Source organism: Xyrauchen texanus, chromosome 28, assembly GCF_025860055.1.
Source record: "Xyrauchen texanus isolate HMW12.3.18 chromosome 28, RBS_HiC_50CHRs, whole genome shotgun sequence".
Lineage (NCBI taxonomy): Eukaryota > Metazoa > Chordata > Actinopteri > Cypriniformes > Catostomidae > Xyrauchen > Xyrauchen texanus.
Genome location: NC_068303.1, coordinates 32,259,904 through 32,284,207, shown reverse-complemented (window position 1 = coordinate 32,284,207; position 24,304 = coordinate 32,259,904). Strand labels below are relative to the sequence as shown.

At 37.9% G+C, this 24,304-nt stretch overlaps 1 protein-coding gene across 1 annotated transcript in view; it reads right to left on the bottom strand.

Moving 5' to 3' along the window:
• Positions 1 to 6,680: 6,680 nt before the first annotated feature.
• Positions 6,681 to 24,304, bottom strand: part of LOC127622165 (uncharacterized protein C14orf132-like) — a 42,452-nt gene continuing 24,828 nt past the window's right edge. Inside the window, exon 2 of the mRNA XM_052096140.1 lies at positions 6,681 to 9,744. Within this exon, the coding sequence (XP_051952100.1) occupies positions 9,514 to 9,744 (231 nt within the window). The 3' untranslated portion in view covers positions 6,681 to 9,513. The remainder of the gene's footprint in view (positions 9,745 to 24,304) is intronic.

Below are 24,304 nucleotides of genomic sequence, written 5' to 3'. Positions count from 1 at the left end.
GCTCTCCACAGTCACACCGCACATGCGCACGAGAGAGAGAGAGAGAGAGAGAGAGAGAGAGTTAAAGCAGAATAGAGGCATTGTTTGTTTACATTTGAATTTTTAACAGTCAATGTATATCAATGGGATTTCTGAGATTTTAGATAATCTGCTATGAAACATTTTTTTAGTATTATGAGTTAGAAAAGACAAAACAAATCTCAGTCAGAACAGGCTGAAGGTCTGTGCCGTGTTGGGTAGCTGTAGCTTGAAAGCTCTAGTACGAATTACAGACAGAAATGTTGGTCTTGATTTAGGAATTTTGAGAAAACCCTATCCCAAAACTGTAGAGTAAGTTAAGCCAACATAATAAAAGAGTGCCAGGGCTGGTCAACCCACTGGGCAGCATTTTTAAAAAAGTATTTAAAAATCAGACAAAAAGATAAAGGTACAAATCTTTCATGAGGGCATGAACAAGAATCCCATGAAACATTGCAGTGATTTTGCCAAATTAAACTATGAGAAAATGTAAAGCGATTGATTTAAAGTTGTTAGGTATAGAAACAATATATATAAAATTTTGTACAAATATATAAATAGTTTGAGAGTGAAAGACTGACCATGAAATGATAGGAGTGAGTGATATGCACAAAGAATGCGAATCACCAAAAAAAAAAGAAGAATGTGAAAGTGAAAGTGGAGATTGATAGTAAAAAAAGGACTTTTAGTAAGGACAGTATTTTTTTCCTCATTTAAAATGTTTTGCTTCAACAGAAATTGGTTTGAAATGTATGAAATGAAACATCTAAAATCATGACTATTTGTATGAGATAAGGTAACATTCTAAAAGCGGTTTTATTCTACATGGAAAGGGTCCACTCATGGGGCTGCCATGTTAGGATCACATGACCAGCCTAATGCTAATCACTTCATCTTAATCACTGCCCTGTTAATGGACACTTTCACTCAGGGATTTAATTAATCATGGCTGGCAGTGAAATGCGAATTTCTACAATGACATCAGTAACTAAAAACTATTGCATTTGAATGATGCTGTATCCACACCACTAGGTGTCAGTGTAAGTCCAAAACAACGTCAACAAAAACGTACTGAGTGCAGCTTTAAATATTTATCTGTTTCTCAATCGATACTAATCATATCTCTTCAGAAGACATTGATTAAACCACAGGAGTCTTATGGATTAATTTTAAGCTCCCTTTGTGTGCTTTTGGAGCTTTAAAACTTTGGTATCCATTCACTTGCATTGTTAGGACCTACGAAGCTGAAATAATCTTTTAAAAATCTTCTTTTGTGTTCAGCAAAACTTAAAAGGTGCAGTCAGCCTAATAACTGAGTATTTGTTCTGCTCATTGCAGACAGAAAGAAATAGTAATTGCACTAACATATTTTTGAAAAATATGATTAAAATGATGTAACTACACTCACGTCACTCTAGTCATATCAGTCTTAGAGAAAAAGCTGCTTTATTCCAGATATGGTGCTGGGCACACATTCTTGAGTGCCACTATGTGGAGATCATATGACCAGCCAAACTTTAGTCACTTTAAGTGTGTTCGACTTCAACAGCACCTTGGCTTACCAATTGGCCAGATTTACCGGTTGCAAACGAGGGAGGATTTGAAAAGAAAGACGTCAAGCTGGACACATTGTATCATATACTGAACCTACATCAGTCTCGGCAGATCATGCAATGTTTGTTTTCTTTATTGTATACAAAGTGGATTTGATAGAAATTCAGATAAGCAGACTCTTGAAGTTTACATTTTATAGCCAGAAACACTATTCATTAAAGATGTCAGAATAAATGCCTTGGAAATGACATACTACCATACTTCTCGAACTATTTCTGCTATAGACTGAAATAGCAAGTTGTAAGTGTAGTGTCGGTAATATGCCATTCTGAACTCAGCAGGGGTGGAAAGAGTACTGAATAATAATACACAAATAATAGTAGTTACTTCTTAAAAAAAATTATTTGAGTAGAGGAAAAGTACTTGTCTTAAAAACTACTCAAGTACGAGTAAAAGAGTAGCTCATTAAAAGTACTCTTGAGTAGTGAGTATTGAGTACTGAGTTGCAAAATGAATGCCCCTTTATAATAAAACTTGATGCTGCAATTTAAAAATGTAGCTCACATACCATAATTTACACTCCCTTTCAATGCTGTTTGCCAGAAAGAATAATAAAAAAGGCATTTTATAGGTGTTTGTGACTGCCAAGTTTTAAAATACGATCACTTATCTAAATTTTCCTTAATGCCAACTGAAAGAGTTATTGTTGTGCATAAAACATGTTCAAAACAATGCAAGAAATGCAAAAACAAAAAACACTAAAAAAGTAGGGTCACTTGGCACAATAGAGACACAATATAAAAAAAAAATAGGTAGAGCAATTTTTGGTAGAGGGGCCACATCAGGCTTTAAAGGAATAATTCTCTCATTATTTAGTCACCCTTATGCCATCCCGGATGTGTATAACTTTCTTTCATCACCAGAACAAAAAATAAGATTTTTAGAAGAATATCTCAGCTCTTTTGGTTCATACAATGCAAGTGAATGGGTGCCAAAATTTTGAAGCCCCAAAAATCACATAAATCAACATAAAAGTAGCCTAATCCATGTGACTCCAGTGGTTAAATCCATGACTTCAGAAGTGATATGATAGGTTGGGTGAGAAACAGATCAATATGTAAGTCTCCACTTTAACTTTCACTTTCTTCTTCTTTTGTTTTTGGTGATTCACACTCTTCATGCATATCACCATCTACTGGGCAGTGAAAATAGGTTCTAGCAAAAATGGAATTAAATATTGATCTGTTTCTCACCCACATGCATCATATCTCTTTAGAAGTCATGGAACTTAAATCACTACTTTTATGCTGCCTTTATGTGGTATTTGGAGCTTCAAAATTGTGGCATCCATTAATTTGTATTGTATGGATCAGAGCTGAAATATTCTTCTGAAAATCTTAATTTGTGTTCTGAAGAAAGAAAGTTATACACATCCGGGATGCATGAGGGAGAGTAAATGATGAGATAATTTTAATTTTTGAGTGAACTATTTCTTTAAGTAGCACACGGGGGACCACATAGGCCTCCTTTTCAGATACAATGTCCCACATTGATTAAGTTCTTGTATCTTTTAAGCCAAGAAATAGTTGTGTTCTCATTCTAATTCATGATGCACAATATTCTGAAGTGCGTGACTGGTGGACAGTTGCTCTACAAAGGTTGATACTTTTCTATCAGGCATTGAAAAAACATGATAAAGGCTAAGCATAATTATACATTATTTTATCATCTTTACTTTCTTGGTAATTTATTATACAAATTATTACAACAGGGGTTGGTATTATAAAAAAATCTAACAATATTATTAAAAATATTATTATTAAATTAATTATATTACATTAATACTTTTAAAGCTACTCAGGTTATTCAGCCATAATAGTGAGAGGTTTTCTCATTTCCTTGTTATTATTATTTGATTAATAGCCTTTATATGACATAGACAGTGATCAATTCAGATACATGTACACTTCAAGTCCAACATTTGATATGTCCAAAAACATACGTTCACTTTAGACCAAACTGACTGTATTTAATTAATGCTTCATCAAGATGGTCACAGGTGGAATTATAAAGTGTATTTGACCATTTAGGTGTGAACCCGCAATAGCGCTCAATCATTAGCACCTGTCAATCAAACAGCATGCAGCGACATATGTCAGGAAATAAAAAGTCAATCTTTTATATTTTATCTAAGTCAATCAACCAGTGGCGCTCTTGCTATCACGATCGATGTAATGAACACCCCTGTTCTAAATTTAGATCATAGGCTAAGTGTAGAAAATGACAGGACAAATTTTGCCCTGTGCCCTGTCCAATTGGACATGAGCTTATGAAAGGAGTCGTTAACATATCAAATGACTCAACGGCGAGACAGAGAGATAGAGACACATGGAGAATGTAAAAAATATAGACTTTGAGATTGAGTAAAAGCTCTTGGGTAGTCATATTTGAGTTGACTTAAATCAGAATTAAGTGTTTGTGGGAGACGTGAGAGTTGTGTTAAGTGTCACTCAGGGCAGCTTTAATCCATCTGTAAAGCATGAGCTCGGAAACTATCTGGGGAGCCTGTCTCAGTCTACCCAGAAACAAAACTGAAGGTTTGTGGGAACAGGCTGAGAGACTCATTGAATATGTAGCAAATCAAAGATTGCAGTTTGAGTGCTGGGATTTTGCCTTACAGCACACACCTTTCCCAATAGAAACAAAAAAAAAAAAAAAAAAAAAAAACAGGCTCATACGTTTGGTCTCTAAAATAATTATGGCACGTGGATACAAAAATGTGAGTGGGGTGGCCAATGGAGTTGTCCCCCCCAAACCCCCTCTAGCTCCGCCCCTGGCCCATACACCCATCAACACTTACCGCTTTGGCCACTGGGGGCAGGATTTCAAATTTCGGTAACTTCAGAACAATTTTAGCTAGAGAAATGTCAACATCCCCTTCTGTCACTCACTCGACATTGTGTCGATGTAGTGACAGTAGGGGTCGTCCTTGGGAGCCCCAAAACACCTTAAAATCTTTGAGAAAAGGCCAATGGGAATTGGTGAGTGGAATTTGCATGCAACTCCCCCAGACATACGGGTATTAAAGGAGAAGGAATGCGAACTCTCATTCTGATTTTTTCTTTGGAGCCGAGCGGTTGTGTATCAGCAAGCTGAATACTACTGTTCCAGGTACAGGTACACAGAGGTCCCTCAGGTGGATAAGGTGGTCGTGGTGCACCTATACCTGCAAATTGCTGCCACCTGGCGGGATCGTCCGGTGCTCCCCTCTAGGGCCTGTAGGACTACGTCGTCTCTGGCGACCAAAGCCTTCATTGCTTCTGGACCTCCACCCTGCATGCCATTGCCCTCCTGCAAGTTCCTGATCCCGATGTGCTGCATGAGCTGTGCTTGGCGATTCGATGCACTCGGGCAGGCGATGTCCACCTTGGTGGTCCAGGAGCGCCACCTGTGGCTGAATCTGGTCGAGATGAGGAACGCCGACAAAGTTTGCTTTCTCAACACGCCCATCTCCAAGATCGGCCTATTTGGCGACACTGAGGCCCTCCTCCTGAGTCACTAACCCACCCTACGCCGGGTACGTGGAGGGAGGTAAGTGCTTTGAGGTCCCCCTCAGCGCAGACAACTTGGGTCGAAGCAACGCTCCTCGATGTGGCATTGCCTGCTCCCCCCACTGCGAGGCAGACACGATCATCCCCTTAGTGCCCCTCGCCTGGACCTTGGACGCATGGCTAGCGCTTTCCAACCTACTTCCAACTTACTTTCACCACCCCAATTGAGTGGTTTTTGACTTAATCAAACCTAAAATAAATGTTTGCTCCATTCTGGGCCATTTTTGTTGATTTCCTTGAATATTCTGGGTTATTTAGTTGTCAGAAGACCTATTTTCAACCTAGCTTCATTATGGTATAATTTTATTTGTACCAGGAAATTCAGGTATACCTCAAAATTCATGGTTACCTAAATTATGTGGAGAAGCCCAGAACCAGAAAAGGAAAAGCTGCCCCCTACATTGACTTTATAAATCATGTTGACTGTTTTGGTGGCATGCAAAACAAAGTCAAATATAGTGGTTTTAATTCTGGGCTAATCTGTCCAGAAACACTTTCAGATTTTGGCCTCCACTTTTAGGTTTAGTTTGTGAAAATGTAAAGCCACAGTTATGATTGGCCAACCTCTTATGTGAAGTGCATTAAAACACTTACTGCTGGATTGTTGTTGAATTCAATACACTTGCAGCTACCCCCATCCTTCAAAATCAACTTCTTTGAGTGTGCTTTGTGACAGATACACAAAATAATAAATGCTGAAATGTGCCACACAAACTGATAAAGTCAGGCTGGCATGTTCGGCAAGCTTGTTAAAAAAATATTCTTCAGCCAGTCATTCCTAAATGCTTGGATCCTTCAGAAGGGTGTACACGCAGTCAAGGACATCACAATTTGTGATGAGCATAATATTGGCACTAATGTGTAAATTCATCACTATGTATAACAGCATTGAAGATTTCAAAATGAACCATTAAATAAAGTTCCAAACTTTCGAAAGGAGCTTGTTCTAGACCTGTCAATCATATTCCAAGGACAAACTGTATAAGCAGCTGATACTCTCATACCAGTAATGATTCTGCCGGCAACCCTCAATCTCCCCATCTCCACATTTGAATGTTAGAATGCTTATACCAATTATTCAAAATTGTCTTTCTATTTCTTGCTTTAGTCAAACAGTCTGAGGGGGACCTCAGAGCTCAAGCCCCTCCATTATGGACAGCCCGCCAAATACGATAAAATAACAGTTGACTTGACTTGACTTGATACGTTTACACAATGGAAAATATAAACCAGTAAGCTCTGAGAAATTAATTTTTGGGCAAGGAGGGTGTTTTTAAAATAAATAATGAAAAGTTATTTTAACGTTTTTCTACATTGTACTTCTAGAAAAATTACATTTTCATTTGTTTAGAAATGGCAGACAGTAAGACAAGATTGAGGTGAACGTGTAAGTGTGAATCTTTGGTAAAAGCGACCGTTTTGCACTGTTCAATGTCATCCTCTGAACAGATGTGCACATTTGTTATCATAAGTATACGACAGTCACACATCTGGTGTTCAATGAGGAGTTTAATTCAACAGTAATTTTTCAATACAAAAAGAAACATGTTGCAGTGCAGGTGAAACAGATTTCAGGTGAACACACTGGTGTTCATTTGCTACACTAGATTTCAGGCCTCTATGTAAGACCTCTCAACATCAACAGACAGGACTTGAACTGAGAATATTCATATCTACATTGTTTGCTTACATTGAGTAGTATACTTGGGAAGTTATTTATTTGCTTTGCAGTATACTTCTAAATGGAGGTTTTGGTGAATGTGATTTGAACTGGTCTAAATAACATCAGCTCCTATATAGAAACTGCAATGGTACCAGTAAATTGTTATTTACTCCATTACTAGAATTCATTTTGAATGACATCTGAATTGCTTGTACATTTAAATTAGATGATATGCCATAATTAACAATCAGCTCTTCATTAATCTTCATTGTTACATCTGTGAAGCATTTTTATACTCTCACATGTGTGAACTGTAAGTCCATTAATCAAAATCATTTATAAAGTCAAAGCCATGTGCCTGTTTAGCATAATACAGTATTCAACTCCACATCCTAGTGCAATCCATTGCAGATAAGAAGATTAATGAATAATGTGGTTTGGTCCCAGTCCATCTCATCCAATTAAGCCATAGCTAAAAACTGTTCAGATAGGTCAACCTAATAAATAAGGTTGAAGGTGGAATGAGGCTCCATTGAACGAATACATACAGTGACTGTCACAGCCTCAATGGTGTCCTGTCATGAATATAATGACTCATCATCGTATCATCGTGCTTTGTCCTTCCAGCTTTTAATTGAATATGCTGAAGTTGACCAGACTGGTTTTAAAACAGTTTTAAAACATTGACTCGTATTAACTATTGTTTTAAACCCACTTTTTTAGTAAAGACCTGTATGTAGATTTGAAGATTCAGTCTGGTAAAAACAATTGACTGTTGGGGAAACAGTTTCCCATAAGTTACTAGAATTAGAATTCTAGAATTGATTAGAATCTTTTCCAAATTGAGGTTCAAATTTCGGAGGTTATAAACTTAATCGGCAATATTTCATTAGTCAACCAGATTCCCCAGAAAGTTGGCCTTGGGATTGTAGGTCCAGTCATATACTTTCCATATGTAGTTTAAGGCATTCATAAAAAAAACGTAATAAAGGACATTACCATTCATGGCCGAAATACAGTCATCTCAATGGGAATCTGCACGATTGTGAATTCCACGCAACAGACTTCAAGTTGTGAAGAATTTCGCATGGAGTTCAAGATTGGTGAACTTTGACAGCCGAATTTCACCGCATTGACCAATGAGAAGTTGCTTGGTTTGTAGTTACCACTGTGGGGGTGGTGCTTCATGCACAGCTACAGAAGAGTCACAATATACAAGGATATCATTTCAGCTGTGGGTTTCTTTTTAACTTTTATACTTTTTTTATACTTTTGCTTGAGTCACAGTTTCTCAACCTCCGCCCATGCCGTCTTCGACTGTGAAATTTCACAGTGCAAAGGTATGTGTAACCGTGCCTTTAGGGGTAGGTTTAGGGTAAAGGTTTGGAGTACATTTAAGTAATTACTACTCAAATGGACACCTTCATTCAAAGAATTAAATAAAATAATGCAATTGCAAAGGTGAGCATGCACGCAACTGTAGTTCCAGCTTCGGCGGCTGGGGGAAGTTCCGAAATTTGGAAAGCGTAGACGGATTTTAGCAGACAAAACATTCAATCTCCTGGTGCCGATTAGTCTGTTTGTAGTTGTGTATGAGATACGTTTATTCCTATGTGTGTTTGTTTGGACAGTTGCTTTGTGCCAGCAGGCAGTAGACAGATGAAGCAGGTGTGTGATGGTGGGATATGAAGCAACAGCCTCTTTCTTCCAGAGAGAATGAAACAGTTGCCTTAGCAACCTCCATCTTTTATGCTGAGCTCATTAAAAGCAAAGCTTTAACCTCTACCAAAAACAAGCTACAGATGCATCCACAACTATGGGGATGTAACAATTTATCAGTATGAAATAATTTATTGGTTTGCAGATTTCTAATTAAAATCATGTTCGGGTGTATATGTTAAAATGAAAATTTTATAAGCTGCAATTTCTGTTTTTATGATGTAGAGGGTTAAGATAAGAGACTGTCTCCAAACAGAAGTTTCCTGGGATCAAAATAAAATAAATCAAAATTAAATTAAATGAAAAAATAAAACTATACCAAATTAAATAATTTTGGCTACAATGTCTAGAAAAATCCCATGTAAAGTTTTTTTTTTTTTTTTTAAATAGTTAGATTCTAAGTGCTATTATAATATGACCTTAGGAAGAAGGTTCACTTAAAAATAGAAATCTCTGTTGACCAAAGGTGGGTTACCTGCTTTAGCATTTTCCCAAAATAATTTAACAATTTCTCAAATTGGAATATGGAATTCATTTCAACTTCTTGATTATGGCTCTAAAAATGTAGTTGGATGACTTTAAGAGAGTAGTGTTAGCCCTCTAAACATTTAAAGCTTAATAACAGCATATGTCATTACATACTAAAAGCAAAACCACTTACAAAATATTTGGCAAAAGTCTGGCAGTATTTGTCACTCAGCAAAAATGAAATCAGTGGTTCACATTTATCATTTAATTTTTTTTTAACGTGAAAATCGCAATGAAACAAAAATAATTTCTGGAGCTTCTAGATACCATTCTGCATAAAAAATAAACAATCAACTAACACTTTATTCATCTGTTTCCTGGAAAGACAGCACACACGGTTTATCTTATGTGGGCCCCAGGGGCCCTTCACTTGGGGGACTCAAAGCAGAATATCTCCCAAGCTCAAGTTCATTTCACAGGTCAGAACGTGAAGGCATAGACCACGCCCACCACTATGATATTTCCGATGGTGGCGGTGATGGCGATCCAAAGCCAGATGGCATCCCAGGACATGGGCTGCTGCTCCTCCTGTTGGTTGTGAGCTGCCAGTGCAGCGGCGTGAACACTAGCCGAGGAGTTGAAGAGAGAGTGATCTGTGCTGTAGTCATCATGAGGTGATGAGTCCATGAAAGCTCCTGTCATCACAGGGATCTGATGAAGAAGATAAGAGGTCAGTTAAGAGCACAGATGGCCATAGTACCAAATGATTCAATGTTACTGCATAAGCATCACTGTGATCTCTATCATGATCTGGTTTTGTAGACATGAAGCATGTTATATGCAACATAGTCTCATGACAGTTCGTTCTAATTCATACAAGATGGCGAAATCGTAGGATATTGTATTGACTTTTAGACCAACCATTCACATAAACTCCCCTTGTCTCCTTCTAAACTGATATTTCCAATTAAAATCATGTTACGAAAGGAAGAAAGGAAAATATCTGGGTTTACAATGAGGTGAGGGAAGCGTATGTGATTGGTTGGTCTAAAAGTTGTAGGATTTTTTTTACGATTTTGTCTTGTACTATTCTTACGACTTAACATGAGATTGGCTTGGTTATATTTACAAATGTTTCATTACAATCCCTTCTACACTTTGAAATTATTACCGTTCAGGCAGTTTGCAGCAGTGTTTAAAAGTACTTAACTAAAAGTAGCAATGCTACTAACTTTACATTTTTGGTTAGCTTGACAGTAGCTCAGCTATTTTCACAATAGGGTAGCAATAGTTTTCCAGTAAGAAGCTACAATTTCCATCGAGTAGTCCTGCAGTGTCCTAAACGTTTCTATCCCTCTCATGAAGCTCTGGGCAAACCAAATCATATAAGTGAATCGGTTATTTTAGACAGTTCATGCAAATGGACCAATTCAAATAAATGATTCCCCAATATTTAGCGTTGTGAACACCAGATTAATTTTAGTAAATCGGTCCTTTCTGACAGTTTGCATAAATGATTCACAGATTCAACTGAGGTCTGCATAGTCTGCCTTTTTTTAAGCAAAATATTTAGTGTATTGCAGTTGTTTATCACTATAATTCCATTCAGTTAAATAAAATATGATGTTTTCTAATTTATTAGTGTATTTAAGGGGAAATGTATGTTCAGTTTAAAAATTTCACACTGTTTGTGTAACCATTACAAAATGTACTAAAGTAATAGTAAACACGACTGAGGTAACCATGGTTAATTTTAGTTGGGGATTCATTAGGGATCTAATTACCAAAAGCGATCGTTTCGATTTAGAAGACATTAATTTAACCAGTGTAGTCGATGGATGAGGTTTATGCTGACTGTCTGTTCTTTTTGGAGCTTCAAATGTCGGACCACCAACAATCACGCATGTGATTATCTAATAAGCCAATAATGTGGCAGCAGTGCAGTGCATAAAATAATGCAGATTTGGGTCAGGAGCTTCAGTTAATGTTCACATCAACCATCAGAATGGAGAAAAATGATATCACAGTGATTTGGATGACCGCTGATCTCCTGGGATTTTCAAACAGTCTCTACAATTTACTCCAAATGGTGCCAAAAAAATAAATAAAAAATCCAGTCAGGACAGTTCTGAAGATGGAAACACCTTGTTAATGAGAGAGGTCAACAGAGAATGGCCAGACTGGTTAGAACCGACCAAGTCTACGGTAACTCAGATAACCGCTCTGTACAATTGTGGTGAGAATTGCATCTCAGCAATGATAAGTAAGGTAAGCCTCTGAATGAAACAAATTGCTCATTGGATTCTTTCCAACCATATATGAAACATAGCACATGGATGTATAACATTATTTTTTATGGTTTTACTAACTCTGAATATAAATGATGTGATAACTAATTTGCAAATTAGGAGAATGAAACTATTCTTATTTGTCAGCAAATTAAAAAGAATTTTTTAATGAATGGTAGATTTAGCTATATGAATTGAAAATCCATTCTAAGCTTTATTAGGGCATCTATTTTGTTCAGATCAAGCAAGTGGTTATTCATTTATTATATTTGTTTTGTATGATAATTATTATATTGAGTACCCCCCACTAGCCTGGTATGAGCTCAGTTCAATTAATACTTCTATCAATAAAAGCTATATTTAAAAAATGTGTTCAAAAAAGGAGTACAAAACCTGGCATATTTACAAAAAAAAGAAGTTAATAAAATATATAATGCAGTATGTTGTGATAATATATGCAATAAGAGATTTCTGACAAAGTGTGCTAGCACAAAACGACATAGCACAAGGGTTAAAGTAATGAGTAGCTTGTAGCTTAGGAAGCTACTGTGTCAAAGTAGCTTCCCCGACACTGGTTTACAGATTAGCTTAGTTCCTGTAGCTCAACTGATAGAGCATAGTGCTACCAACACCAAGATTATTTTTTTGATTCACAGCAAATACACATACTGATCCTTGAATGCACTGTACAGTAAGTCACTTTGTATAAACCCATCTGGCAATTGAACGAAAATCAGGGATGCCATGATTATACGGTTTTACTATTAAATGCGGAAAAAAATGTCACGATTAATTTAACCGTAAGAATTTTGAATCCACGGTTAAAATCGTAAAATGCTTTATTTAGATGTGGCAAAAATAATATACATAATGTATACATTATATAATATAAATGAGTTATTCACATGATTCTGTAAGCCTAATTGTGAAAACACTTGTGCCAGTGTGGGTACTGGAACTGTTACTATGGTTACGGATGGTGTCCGTGTGGTGCTTGGCAGGTGTTACGGATTAAACGTGAACTTTCAATTCACGTGAAACTGGGGCTACTACACACAAAATCCAAAATATATCAGAGGAATTTGAACTACCAGACTCATATACACCTTAAAGTGAATTAAATCAGCTGTTAGGGAGCATTTAAATGACTGACTGAAGATGACAGATGTAAATTATTCAGATAGAAGTCATACGGAGAGACACATCTTACAAATGGGACAGGATGCTCCACTAGTCGTCCAACAACATACTAGTAAGTTTAATATTTTTAGCTGTGGTGATTTTAAAGTGATTAATTAAAAGATGCTACTTTTGTAATGTTTGAGCGTGCTGAAAGTGCACGGTGCATTGCGAGTATTTACTATCAATGAGTAAACTTTGTAAAGTTGCATATTTTCGTCCTCATTATTTATAGCATTGTCACTGTCCAAATTTAGCACATTCAACAATAAATGTACATTTTGGGGGCCTGGGTAGCTCAGTGAGTAAAGATGCATACTACCATCCCTGGACATCGCGAGTTCAATTCCAGGGCATGCTGAGTGACTCCAGCCAGGTCTCCTAAGCCAGTGGTTCCCAACCCTGGTCCTGGAGTACTGCCCATTTTGAATGTCTCCCTTATTTGACACCCCCAATTCTGCTCATGGAGCCTGTATTAATGAGCTGATGAGTTGAATCAGATGTGTTAGATAAGGGAGACATCCAAAACATGTAGAGTTGGGGGTACTCCAGAACCACTGTCCTAAGCAACCAAATTGGCCCGGTTGCTAGGGAGGGTAGAGTCACATGGGGTAACCTCCTCACGGTCACTATAATGTGGTCTGCTCTCGGTGGGGTGTGTGGTGAGTTGTGCGTGGATGCCGAGGTGGATGGTGTGAAGCTCCACATGTGCTATGTCTCCGCGGTAATGCACTCAACATGTGATAAGGTCTCAGAAGCGGAGGCAACTGAGATTCGTTCTCCACCACCTGGATTGAGGGGAGTCACTAAGCCACCAAGAGGATTTAGTGTATTGGGAATTCCAACTAGGGAGAAAATAAAAAAAATCTAATAAAAACGTTTACATTTTAAGTCATTATCGGACTTTAAATTGCAACAACTATTATGCATAGTCCAGTTCATTCGTAAGGTGTTGTGGAGAGTATTTTTATAGAGTCTGTTGTGATTCTTTATGTTGTTTTGTCTGTCAGACAACGGATTGCTTTAATAAACTGTTGCAGAAGAAAAATCTGTTGAATGCCTTGAACTACATGTTGTGCACCCACAATATTCTTACATTTACACACCTTTGAAGAACTCTGGTTACATTAGCACATCACTGAGCTTGGGACGTACATAAGCAGTGAGGGGTCTTGTCTTAGATTGGAGTGTCTCTATTATATACCTCCTGTTTATTTTTTTGTGTATTTACTAGTATTCTTATTGTAGGGCTGCCCTTAGCATCCACATATCCCCCAAAAATACATCCATTAAGACATTCAGTTTTGATATGATATGCATTTTTTGCATCAGTGCTGTTGTTTAATAACAAAAATAGCAATTAATCCTAAAGTAATTTTTTCTCAGACTGTAATCGCACAGTCAAAAACTCACATCACGCCAGCCCTACTGTAAATGTAGCTACTTACATACACTTTGTCATGTCGAAGCTTTCAAAGAATTCCAAGTTTACAACTTGCAAATACAAGTTTTTCGAAGACGTGAATGAAGTCGATACCTCGCAAGATCTGTAATTCCGACATGACAAGAATGCACCATAAGCCCACATCCACATTAATACATGTTCATTTGAAAACTCCATTATCAGTTTCCTAATGTCATAGTTTTCCAAAGTATACAGTAATTGAAAGCATTTTCGAAACGCTGAAGAGGAAAATTCTGTTATGGTGTGGATGGGGTGTAAACGTAGCAGAATGTATGCATTTCATACAAAACGTAGTGTGGACGTGACCTAAATCCAACTGCCAAATTTAGAATGTTGTTTTTGCATCAGAGCCACTTTGCCATGACAGTCCGTATACATCTTGTTTTCTGTTGCCTGCACACAAGAATCATAACATAACAACAAAAGGCCAATCACAATTCAATAGACAAACAGACGTGAGCCAGAGGGGAATGACAGATAGGGAACATCATGTGTTGTTGTTGTTCCTGTGCTGATCAAAATCTGCATGGGGCAGTTAAGCATCTGACAGCCTTTACTTAGCTCAGATGAAAAGAAACTCAGCACCAGAGTAAAAATACCACAAAGATCCCAGAAACAGACACAGACAGTCTCTCTCTCTCTCTCTCTCTCTCTCTCTCTCTCTCTCTCTCTCTCTCTCTCTCTCTCTCTCTCTCTCTCTCTCTCTCTTCACTTGTGACTGAGTCCTTTTTAATCACTAATCTGCTTCTCCTACATATTCAAAGCACAAAATGCTTTAGCAAACACACACACACAGATATAGTCAGGACATTAATAATGTGAAAAATTACTATTACATTTGAAAGAAAAATTCTGAACTTCTTATACTTCAAAGAGTTCTCATCAAAAAAAATCCTCCATGTTCAGCAATGACAGCTTTGCAGATCCTTGGCAATCTAACTATCAGTTTGTCCAGATACTCAGGTGACATTTCACCCCATGCTTCCTGTAGCACTTGCCATAGGTGTGGCTGTCTTGTCAGGCACTTCTCACACACCTTACAATCTATCTGATCCCATAAAAGCTCAATGGGGTTAAGATACATAACACTCTTTTCCAATTATCTGCTGTCTAATGTCTGTGTTTCTTTGCCCACTCAAACCATATCTTTTAGATTTTGTGAAAAGTGGCCTTTTCTTTGCAATTCTTCCCATAAGGCCTGCACCCCTGAGTCTTCTCTTTACTGTTGTACATGAAACTGGTGTTGAGCGGGTAAAATTCAATGAAGCTGTCAGCTGAGGACATGTGAGGCGTCTATTTCTCAAACTAGAGACTCTGATGTACTTCTCCTCTTGTTTAGTTGTACATCTGGCCTTCTGCATCTCTTTCTGTCCTTGTTAGATCCAGTTGTCCTTTGTCTTTGAAGACTGTAGTGTACAACTTTGTATTAAATCTTCAGTTTTTTTTGTAATTTCAAGCATTGTATAGCCTTCATTCCTCAAAACAATGATTGACTGATGAGTTTTAAGAGAAAGCTGTTTCTTTTTTTTTGCCATTTTTGACCTAATATTGACCTTAAGATATGTCAGCCTATTGCATACTGTGGCAACTCAAAAAACCAACATAAAACAATGTTAAGGTTAAATTAATGAACCAAATAGCTTTCAGCTGTGTTTGATGGCAAGTGATTTTCTGGTACCAAATTCGCAATTTAGCATAATTACTCAAGAATAAGGTGATGGCTGCTGGAAATGGGGCCTGTCTAGATTTGATAAAAAGTAACTTTTTCTGGCCTAGGGGAACTCCTGCCTGTAGGAATGCTAGGTTTGACCAGGGGATGAATATGCGGCGACAAGCCTGCGTGATGAGAACGCGGTATGTGCCATGGCGCCATGTTCGTCTCTCGACTCGGGTCTGTAGACAGTGCTGAAGTGATCACATATGAAATCAACCCAAGCGGCGTGACCGTCGCTGAGGATGCCATATTCCCCAGGAGCCTCTGAAAGGATTTCAGTGGGACCAGCGTATTCTGTCTGAACACATACAGACATTCCAGCACTGACAGCGCGTGCTCGTTGGTGAGGCGTGCTGTCGTCGATACTGAGTCTAACTCCATACCGAGAAAAGAGATGCTCTAAACCGGGGCGAGCTTGCTCTTTTCCCAGTTGACCCGAAGCCCCAAGCGGCTGGGCACCAGGTCCTTGTGCGCACACGGGTCAACTGGTCCTTGTACGCACACGGGTCAACTGGTCCTTGTGCGCATACGGGCTGTAGTGGATCTGGTTTAGGATGTGTTGTATAGCCTCCGTCTGCTTCCTTACCATCGAAGTCTCTGATGGTGTCACCAACCAGCCCAACCTGTGAGATGGGAGCATCAAGGAAACAAACCTTGTCGGCCTCTTGCGACTCGACCAGGTTGAGCCAAAGGTACCGTTCCTGGACCACCAGTGTGGACACGAGCCAAGCTCCTGTCCAAGAGCCCGCGCCGTGACCTTCGTCGCTCTGAGGGCGTAGTTGGTCGCCGAGCACAGCTGCTGCATTAGTTCCGGTCAGGACTACCCTCGTGCAGTTCTTTGGCTTTGTGTACTTGCAGGAGCGTACTGGCATACAATGCGGAAGCAGCGTGTCCAGCAGCACTGGGGTGGCTTGCCCTCTTACGAAGGCGATCCGTGACCACATGTAGCCATGGTCATGTCCTCGCAATGAGGATATATATATACACATATACACACACACACTGGCAGCAAAAGTGGCATTTAACTAATCACAAAATATATTATTATATTATATATTACTGATTTAAAAGAAACAGCACCATCACTATCATGTTTGATCGATTCTAGACAGGTCCCATTTCCACCTTGTCCTTGAGAAATCATGCTAAATTGCTAATTTGGTACTAGAAAATCACATCAAAACACAGCCAAAAGCTATTTGGTTCTTTAAATGAAGCTTAACATTGTCTTTGTGTTGGTTTTTGAGTTGCCACAGTATCCAATATACCGGCATGTCTTATGATCAATATTAGGTAAAAAATGGCAAAAAAGAAACCGCTTTCTCTAGAAACTCACCAGTCAATCATTGTTTTGAGGACTGAAGGCAATACAGTGCTTGAAATTGCCACTACAATGCTTGAGTCTCTAGTTTGATAAATAGATGCCTAACATGTCCACAGTTGACAGCTTCATGGTAGATTGCGCATGGTAAATTGTGCGTGGATCGCGGAGGGTAGCATGAACCCCCACATGAGTCGCTGCGGTGTCATACACAGGAAGCCACATGATAAGATGCATGGATTGACGATCTCAGAAGCGGAGGCAACTGAGACTTGTGCTTCCTGGATTGAGGTGAATAACCGTGCCATCACCAGGACCTCCTAAGTAGTGGGAATTGCGCATACCAAATTGGGAGAATAGGGGATAAAATAAAAAATAAATGTGATTTTATCACACTAAAATCATGTTAACACATATTGTTTACGTCTTGTGTCAATACTTTTGTAACAGTGAGTATTTTAACATACACTGATTGGCCCCATTCACTTCCATTGTAAGTGTCTCAATGGAATCCAGATTTTTGCTTTTTCTTTTTAAATGTCAAAATTATATTTTTGTGGTAATCAGTATTATGCCACAATGCTGTTGATTGAGCTTAACTTGTATTGAACCCAGAACTTTCCTTTAAGTCTCCTGCTTGGATGTTTCTCCTGAAAAACAGACCGCAATAATAACAGGGGTCTCCCCAGAGTGTCAGAAAAATCTCAACAATATCTCAGTGTGCTCAGGTTTGTATGTTTATGTCAACAAATGTCTCGTGTGTCTATTTTTATTTCTCCTAATGCATTTTAAAGTAGCATCTGAAAAGCATTTGAGACAACTTGATACTTAAATGAAACATTCTAACAACTCCACTATGTCTCATGAACTATGCGAGAGCAACCATTTGAGCAATAAAATGTTAATTTGAAATATGACCCTTGAACATAGGAATCAACAAGCGATTAAGAGCAAAATGTTCATATTCACATTCTTTAATACTAATAAGCACTCATTATTTAATACAAATTCTGAACCAAATAGAGCACTTTACTGTCACATTAATCTTTCAAATTATTGTATTTTTCCTTTATTAAATCATTCACATTCAAAAGTTCAAAATAGTCTTTCTTTCTTCTCTAACCTATATGCTCAGAGAGATACGCTATGAATACTAATATCTAATTCGTAGAGATGAAGGCTGTCATATAATGCAACTGTCACTTGAATTCAGGATCTTTTCATTGCAGGGGCAGCAGTTAAAATGAGTTGCCTAGAGCCTTATAACATTCAGAGAGCCGCATTAACTCTTAATGATTTCCATACTTTCTTCTGCCTGTGCTCTGAGCTCAGAAATGAAGAATTCAATGGGCAACTGCTAAGAGCCAAGAGGCTCACGCTACCAAATAGGCACTCAGAATGTGAGTGTGAGCACAAAGAGATAATGAACACATACACATACTTACATATTTACACAGTATATTTATAGATAGTCCTTGCATGCAATCTACCTACTTGCACAGCACACGCACACTTTTATCTGATGACAATAACAAAACCCTCCTCTATTGGGAAACAACTTTGAAAATGTAGTTCCTGCTACTCATAATTCAAAGCAGGTAAACTACAGCCAAGCTACCATTTTGAAAAAGTAGTTAGCTAAACAAGGTACATAATGCATAGCTATCCACATTGAAGCGAGCAAGGTGCGTGGGGCACTATCTTTTTAAATATGTAACCATCTGATGGAATCATTTCTAAGTGAATCAGAAACTTATTTATGTCAATCTCAATCAAAGTGACAACATTAAGCATAAATAGATAAAATTACACTAAATACTAAAACTAAAAAACTAGAATTCACCCTAATTTAAACAACTGAATCAGAATAACAAAGTGTAAAACAGCAGCATTTTACTAGATAGGTAAAGTTTGTAAAGTCAGACTTTGATTTTGGCTTGCCTTGTCTGAAACTATTTCGAAGTTTGAAGTTCAAAAATTAATGGTTATATAGACATTACAGTACTACAAACAGCTAGATAGCTAGATAGTCGGACAGACCATTAGATAGATAGCCAAACACACTGGAAGTGTATGAGTATTGCCATAGGGTTCCACCTTGTTGCTAGAGTGTTATGGGATGTCAGTTAGAAGAAATTATAACTGATAGTAAACACGTTTCCATCCAATTTTTTGGTGGAAAAAGGTTTAGTCCCTTAAAATCTTTACCGGTATAGCCATTTTTCCAGACTTTTTATGAACTCTGCGTTCGCACGCCGATTGTCACGATTCCCCGTTGTCTGCTCAGTGTTTCTCCCCTGTCACCTGTCACGAACTACACTTCCCATAATCCCCTGCCCTCATCACTGCCAGTGTCATTGTTCTCACCTGTTTGTAATTTAATCATCAGGACAGGTGACAAGTGAGAAACAACAGGGGATCGTGACACCAATCAAGATTATGCTGTCTTTTACCAAAAACGCCCAGAAAAATAACCCCAGTTTATATTAATCCCGTGCAATTGAAATGCTGGTGGCAAAAAAACTGTAAAGCGTAACTGTCCAGTGTGTAAGCCTTAAGTGTGTAAGAACTTAAACAACTATAAAGTTCTCAGAGTGTCTGAAGTGCATGTTGGCCAATGAGATATAACAGAAAACCAAAAAAATTCTCTCTATTTTACACAAATGTGGTGACATCTGGGATGTGAAAGGTACTCAATTTGCGATATAAAAAAGAATTCAGTATGGAAATGGCTCAAGGGCAGATTTCTTTCCATTTCTACCAAAACATATGCAACAATTTTTTTTTTAATTATGTCATGACGCAAGCAATTTTATCGGTAAAAGGCCATTTGAATGGAAACGAGCAGGAGACAACCATTTTCACAATTGTTTTTTTTTTTTTTACACATTTTCACTTTGTCAATAACAAAACATAAAATAAACTGTGTAAAAAGTGGATGAAAACTTAGTTAGAGATAGATGGATAAAGTGTGGCTCGTTTGGATATTCAGTCAATGTAAGTGTACGGTAGATGTGATCATAATCTCTGAAAAATCACAATTCCAATCAGTTAGAAAAGTCATAGTAACCAGAGTCAGGACAGTCTGAAGGTGTCCAAATAAACTGCTTTCCAATACTACACATTAAACAGGACAGTTTAGGAGAGTACATTTGATTTTTCTCAATCTATGGTACTTCTTGTTTGACAAAGTAATTGTTAATGGAAAAGTTACACTATTTTAAAAACTTAAGAACTACTGTGAAGCTACCGAAAAAGTTGTATAAGTTAGTACCATGGCTAATTTTAGTTTGTTACTCCCAACACTCCTGGTCTGATATTCTGAATCTCTAACTCTATTCATTTCCTCTACCAGAACATTTTCATCAGATACGGTTCTCAATAGTTTTTGTAGGAGGAAAACAACTTTTTTATACATAACAGGATAGCATAATCATTTAAATTTCCTACTCTATTCACAGTTTTTGAGAAATATTGGATATGACATTCAACCCATATACACCTGTTTCTGACTAAGGTTTATTACTGAGAATGGATTGTTGGTAGTATGAAGCATCATTTCTCTCCACCATCCAGACATGTGTTATCTCTGTGCTGAAGACAAAGCACTCCCCGTACAGCACGGCTCAAAGCTATTTTTCACCTTCCTTCCATTCAAATCTTACAATTCTGAGACAAAAGCCTCTTTTCTGTTCATAGTCACAGCTCTTCATTCTTGTTTCTAGTCTTAGAAAACCTCTTTTAGCAACTTATTTATGAATCACTGGTTCAATATTGGTTGAGGTGCAGTCAGGAGTCTCCTGGCACGTTGGCCTTCAGGGCACCAAAAAAATCTAAAGAAAATGAGAGAGAACAGGAGACCATGGGGTTCTGAGAAAAAAATGACATTATAAATCTCAGTAACCATAGGGCAAAGACATTGCCATATTTTTAATTTCTGTGTGTCCTGGTTGTACATGCACTCTCTGAGGTTATCTATCTATCTATCTATCTATCTATATATATATACATATTGCATTGCTTTCGGCAGAATTCTCCATCTAGTTCATTCCAAAGAGCATCTACTCTACTTCTGGCAGTGTGAGATTTACAGAAATTAAGAGTGGTAATCCATCACAATCAATGACTGATTGCCAGAGTGATTTACTGGAGCAAATATGCTTTTAAACCTTGAATGAAAGTTCTGAATGATAAAGCACCTTACTGGATGAAGCTGGAGAGGATGCTTTCATTAAGCACATGATTGGATGGCTTGAATATCTCCCACTAAGGGTCATTGCAATGCAAGACATTGACCAAAGTAATTTGCAGTGTAGAGAACTCATCTCCTTTCAATTAGTCTGTATATATTACATAAACAATCCCTGATTGAAAGGTAGATAGAGGTCTTTGTGAAACTACTATTGAAAAGTTTGGAAACACTTAGTCATTCTATAAAATCACTTTTTATATATATACATATTTTTATACAATATAATAGTAAACATTTTATCAAAAATATAAAATAACACTACCACCCCTGGAGACGTGAGTTCGAATCCAGGGTATGCTGAGTGAATCCAGCCAGATCTCCTATGCAACCAAATTGGCAGTTCGAAGGGAGGGTAGAGTCACATGGGGTAGCCTCCTCGTGGTCACAATTAGTGGTTCTCGCTCTCAATGGGGCATGTGGTAAGTTGTGCGTGGATTGTAGAGAGTAGCATGAGCCTCCACATGCTGGGAGTCTCCGCTGTGTCATGCACAATGAGCCACGTAATAAAATGTGCGGATTGACTGTCTCAGAAGCGAAGGCAACTGAAACTTGTCCTCCGCTACACGTATTGAGGTGAGTAAACGCTCCACCACGAGGACCTACTATGTAGTGGGAATTGGGCATTCCAAATTCGGTAGAAAAAGGGATAAAATATCTATCTTTAAGCAATATCACACGAGCAAGAGTGTGATATGGCCCTACATTAGCCCTACATCAACACGAGGCCACAGGCAGAGTGCTGTAGGTAATCACAGCAGTGCTGATTTAGGGCCATATTGCACGATTGCGAGTGAGATGTTGCTTATATACAACAGTTCAATGAACATATAAATAAAAAAAATTAGGACAAATTGAGTACAGTCATAAAAACCCATTTGTGCATGGAACTACTTTATTACGCGGCAGATCAGAATCTGCTGTTGCTGGATTAAACCAAATGATGCATCCACCCTCTGTTAGCAATTCAAAAAGTTCACTTCAGAAATAGTATCACAGATTGTGCTGTTTCTAACAAGTTATTGGATAAACAAGGATGGATGGATGTGTGTGAAAGAGAGAGAGAGAGAGAGAGAGAGAGAAACAGAGAGAGAGAGAGAGAGAGAGAGAGAGAGTGTGTGTGTGATCACCTGCTGCCACATCCAAGCAGAGATGCTGTCAGCTTTCTGAAGATCAGTTTCTCATTGGACAACTAGCAGTCCAAGCATGGGTAATTTTACCTATTTCAGCTGTGATGCACCGTAATGCTGAAGTTGTACGTTTAAAGCCGTTTAAAGCTATTTCCTAGCTTTAGTAGTTGTAATATAAGTGATCATATAGTGCTGTATGTAAACACTGACTGAAGCAGCTTCACTTCATGTCACCTAACTGGCTAATATTAAACATAAAAATTATCTTGAATGTCAAAAAAATTCAAGTAAAACAACAAACCTAACCATAAAGTCACCCAAACCCTAAATCTAACCATGATTTGAATAGGACAATGACCTTTGAGTTCCACAGGAAAAAAACTTTATTATATATAACTATTATATATATGTATATACTACTACTTCAAAAAAGTTTTTGACTGAAGTGTTTCTCATTATCTTAAAAATCTTTTGATTTGAAGGCGTATGCTTAAATGTTTAAAATTAGTTTTGTTAACAAAAACATAATTGTGCCATCATATTAATTTATTTCATTATGAAACAAAAATTTAATAAAAAAAAAAAAAGTTTTTAAAATTGATGACTTGGACCAAATAACAAAGAAAAATAAGAAAAGCAGTCATTAAGTGCCCAACACAGATGGGAACTCCTTAAATACTGTTTAAAAAGCATCCCCCAATGTTTGCAAATTCTAGGCAAAGGGTGACTACTTTGAAGATGCTAAAATACAGTATACAGGATTTTGTTTAGTCAAAATCTAATTTTCACAGTTCCATTTATGTTATTCCATAGTTTTTATGATTTTACTATTATTCTAAAATGTGAAAGAAATTATAATAAAGAATCAGTAAGTGTTTCAAAACCTTTGACAGGAAGTGTATACCCTGTAATATATATATATATATATGACGTGCATTTATGAAATATAAAGTAAAGTACGTTTTCAAAGGATTCATTACGTCCACGCTGAAATTTCATGAGACGCAACTGCTGTCAAACATACAGTGCATTCAGAAAGTATTCAGACCCCTTCATTTTTTTCACATGTTGTTATGTTGCAGCCTTATGCTAAAATGCTTGAAATTATTATTTTTATTTCACATAAATCTATACACCATATCCCATAATGACAAAGCAAAAAACTGATTTATGATATCTTTGCAAATGTATTAAAAATAAAAAAAAAAATCATATCACATTGACATTAAGTATTCAGACCCTTAACTCAGTACTTAGTTGAACTGAGCGATTACAGCCTCAAGTATTTTTGGGTATGATGCGAAAAGTTTGCACACCTGGATTTGGGGATTTTTTTGCCATTCTTCTCTGCAGATTCCCTCAAGCTCTGTCAGGTTGGATGGGAACCGTTGGTGGACAGCCATTTTCAGGTCTCTCCAGAGATGTTCGAATGGGTTCAAGTCCGGGCTCTGGCTGGGCCAATCAAAGGACATTCACAGAGTTTTCCCGAAGCCACACTTGCATTATCTTGGCTGTGTTCTTGGGGTCATTGTCCTGTTGGAAGGTGAACCTGCTGCCCAGTCTGAGGTCCTCAGTGCTCTGGAGCAGGTTTTTATTAAGGATATCTATGTATTTTGCTGTGTTCCGCTTTCCTTCAACCCTGACCAGTCCCCTAGTCCCTGCCGCTGAAAAACACCCCCACAGCATGAAGCTACCACCACCGTGCTTCACCGTTGGGATGGTAATCTGCAGGTAATGAGCGGTGCCTGGTTTCCTCCAGATATGACACTTGGAATTGAGGCCAAACAGTTCAATCATCATTTCATCAGACCAGTACATCTTGTTTCTCACAGTCTGAGAGTCCTTTAGGTGCTTTTTTGAGTCTTGCACTGAGAAGAGGCTTCTGTCTGGCCACTCTGCCATAAAGCCCAGATCGGTAGAGTGTT